The 3352-nt window shown below is 44.6% G+C and overlaps 1 protein-coding gene across 1 annotated transcript; it reads left to right on the forward strand.

Annotated features, from left to right (window-relative positions):
* The first annotated feature begins 1496 nt into the window (after positions 1-1496).
* LOC147429546 (uncharacterized) lies at positions 1497-2635 on the forward strand. Its single transcript, XM_086495799.1, has one exon. The coding sequence runs from the start codon at positions 1533-1535 to the stop codon at positions 2499-2501; it is 969 nt and encodes a 322-aa protein (XP_086351925.1). The 5' UTR covers positions 1497-1532; the 3' UTR covers positions 2502-2635.
* The last annotated feature ends 717 nt before the right edge of the window (positions 2636-3352 follow it).

Consider the following 3352-nt stretch of genomic DNA (forward strand, 5'->3'; position numbering starts at 1 on the left):
TAAAGATATTACACACACACATGTATTTATATACTAGTACGGCCGGCCGCCTTCGGCGGCCTCTCTCTCTTTCTCTCTCCCTCTTTATCGCGTGTCCAGGAGCCAATCTTCTTTTGGTTTTGGAATCTAGCCTTCATCTTCAGCTTGCACCACGTGTAAAGAGGACTCCCTTCCGCCATATTATGTTAAGTAGATGTATGTATGTATAGATATGTATTACATATAAATATACATATATATACATACATACATATATAAATGTGTGTGTGTGTGTGTGTGAGAGAGAGAGAGAGAGAGAGAGAGAGAGAGAGAGAAGAAGAAGAAGAGAATTTTAACGTCATAGGAAACTATCCCATGAGACTTTAAAGATCTACCCGACGAGGAGAGTTGAACTCAAGAAGAAGAAGAACAATAGAGTTATTTTAACATCGTGGGAAACTATCCAAGAGACTGAAAGTCACTTGTGGTTAATGAGGAAAGGGAAGAACGGAATGTCTTTATAGGTATCAGAGCCAAAACTATGGGTGTATGGATATCCGAGCCCAAAATCCTCAATGTGAAAGAAGTGGTAGGCATAAAGACTGATGAGATACACGCATACTTTTCCTTTGTCTAGTTGTAGCATCCCCAAAGTTGGGGCCCTCGGCATGGATCATGGGCTTGCCCCACAAGCTTTCAAGTAACTATTTTGATCATTTGAAGGAGTAGTGGGGTATCCCTTGCATTGTTTTTTATTGGACCAATTCACTTCTATAATCTACACACACACACACACACACACACATCATGGAAAACTAACCTTTAGTGAACCTTCCACCGCCTAAAACTCCAAAATCCCGAGGTGATCTTGAAGAAAACCGGCCAAAATGCACTCGGAACAGTGTAAATTCCAGCAAGTTTTTCAAAATTTGACACAAACACAGGGAAAACAGTAAGATTGTCATAGTTTTTGCCAATTTGGCGCTTGGGACGCGCACATGCACACACGGCGAGCACACCCAATCACAAGAAGTACATGCATACCCACCTCTTGTTTGTTTACATTGAAAAGCATATCGTTTTGTATGCACACTAGACATACCCTGACCTGACCTTGTAGTACAAGATGTGTTCAAGAAAGTGTGACTCATATTATAGGCTTTCTTTTTGGGTGCAATGTCAACGGTTGAGGCACCTTGGCTTTAGTTGGCGAAAAGCAACCCAATTTTTGCCATCAAAGGAACCACCTACTAATGATGTAAAAAAAGCGTCTAAGGTACCATGGCCCCCCTCTATAGGTTGAAAAAAACACTACGTTTTCTAGCCAGACAACAAAGATTCATGACTTTCTAACCATAAACCAGAGAAATGGATTAAGGGTCCCCTCAAAATACGGATCAAAAGCTTGCATTTTATGTATGTATGAATCTCTGTAAGCAAAGCCTTAAAGAGCCTCTTCTCTGCAGAGGACCAAGATAGGAAGCATCTGCAAGAGGGCTCATCTTGACACCCCCCCCCCCCCCCCCCCCCCCCACACACACACACACACAGACATGGAGATGGTGGTGCTTGATATCATCAGAGAATCAAGCGTGCTTCTATGCGCAAATCTGCCCATCCTCTTCTTCATCACACTCACCCTCATCTTCCCCGTCTCTTCCATCACCCTCTCCCGTGTCTTTTCTGATGGCCCTCTTGCCGAGAACCTATCCTCACACTTCCACAGAGTCGCCATTGCAGGTGGCCTCCTGGAAAGCCCCCTCAATAAAAACCTCTACATCTACTCCTCGCAAGCTCTTCTCTCTCATGCTCTCTGCTTCCCCATCACCATCTCTCTCTGGCTTCTCGCCAAAACCACAATTCTGTACATCGTCAATTGCCACAGCCTCAACAGAGAGGCCTCTATAATGGGGTTCCTTCACAAAGGCCCCAAGCTATGGAGCAGATTGGCAACCACATACATTTACACATGCATTCTGGTCTTGGGCTTTGCAGGCCTGGTTATGATGTCCCCTCTGCTTCTCCTAGGGTTTGTAGAGTCCATAGAAGCTCCAGAAAGCTTGTTGAGCATTCTCGAGACCCCTCTAGTGATGGTGTTCTGTGTGGCATTTGCGCATATGTTGATGGTTTTCGACATAGCAAATGTAGTCTCTGTGGCAGAGAAGCAGTGGGGCGGCGGCGCTCTCCGTAGGGCACTCTCTCTATTGAAAGGGAGGGCACAGGTTGCCTTGATCTTGCTTTTGTTAGCAGAGTTTGCAGCTTTTATGGCGGAGGGTGCGTTCCAGAACAGGGTAATGGGCGCCGACATGCCCACGTCGCTCTGCGAGGCCCCCATTCTCATCTTCCTCTACTCCTTCATCCATCTCTTCAGTACCATCATGAGCTTCGTTTTGTACAGATCGTGTCTGCAGACGTCTTGCCCTGCGTGTCAGAGCCCGCCGTCGTCAGATTCGCCTTACTCTGCTGCGCTACAGCATCTATCCATCACCGTCGAGATAATTGAACAATGTAGAAAAATGTAACCATTGTGTACTTAGAATGACCACCAATGTCCCCCAAGTTTGATCCATTCACACGTAAATACATTACATACCCTTATATTTTGCATCTTGTAACCTACACTTCAAAGAAGGTGGCCATGTTGCGGCTTCATCGATCACGCCTTTGGTCTATTGATTCTATCTGCAAATGCCGTTTAATGTTGGGCACCCTATGCTCCCTAGCAAGAAGAGGGTGGCCATGTAGCTGCTCGTCCGATGGATTGTGTCTTCTACCCAGAATGTTGCATGCCATCTATGTGACTCAAAAAAGGCAAAATTGGCTTATGGTGCTTCTGGAATGCTCATCTTGGTCTTGTGGCATGCCCTCTAGCATTGGATGGTGAATCAACAAGGTGAAGAGACCTCTCTCTCTCTCTCTCTCTCTCTCTCTCTCTCTCTCTCTCTCTCTCTCTCTCTCTCTCTCTCTCTCTCTCTAACCCACAAATACACACAAACACACGATATCAATCACCTCCAATATCAAAATTACATTGCCATGTTTTTCCATGTCCTCCCATCACTTTCTTGAGCTTTCATTCTTAGCCATGCTCATATCATCATAAAGAATTTCGTGTTGCTAGCTTCACCTCCAAGATCCCTCGTATTGATTGGCATTTCATATTCATTCTTTGTCATCCAAGGCCTTCCCAAGTCCCATGTTCAAAACCAGAAGGGATTGTGTAAATATGTATTATATACAGTGTCATTTTGTGCAACAATTTCTGTGTAATGTGTCATGAAACACGGAAACTATTCAAGTTGCACGTCAAACCAAGATCCTTCCTAGAAGACAAGAAGATTTAGAAATTTTCTCATGTAGGAAAATGGAGTCT

The sequence above is a fragment of the Adiantum capillus-veneris genome, chromosome 22, assembly GCF_014529385.1.
Source record: "Adiantum capillus-veneris isolate H3 chromosome 22, ASM1452938v2, whole genome shotgun sequence".
In the NCBI taxonomy this organism is placed as follows: domain Eukaryota; kingdom Viridiplantae; phylum Streptophyta; class Polypodiopsida; order Polypodiales; family Pteridaceae; genus Adiantum; species Adiantum capillus-veneris.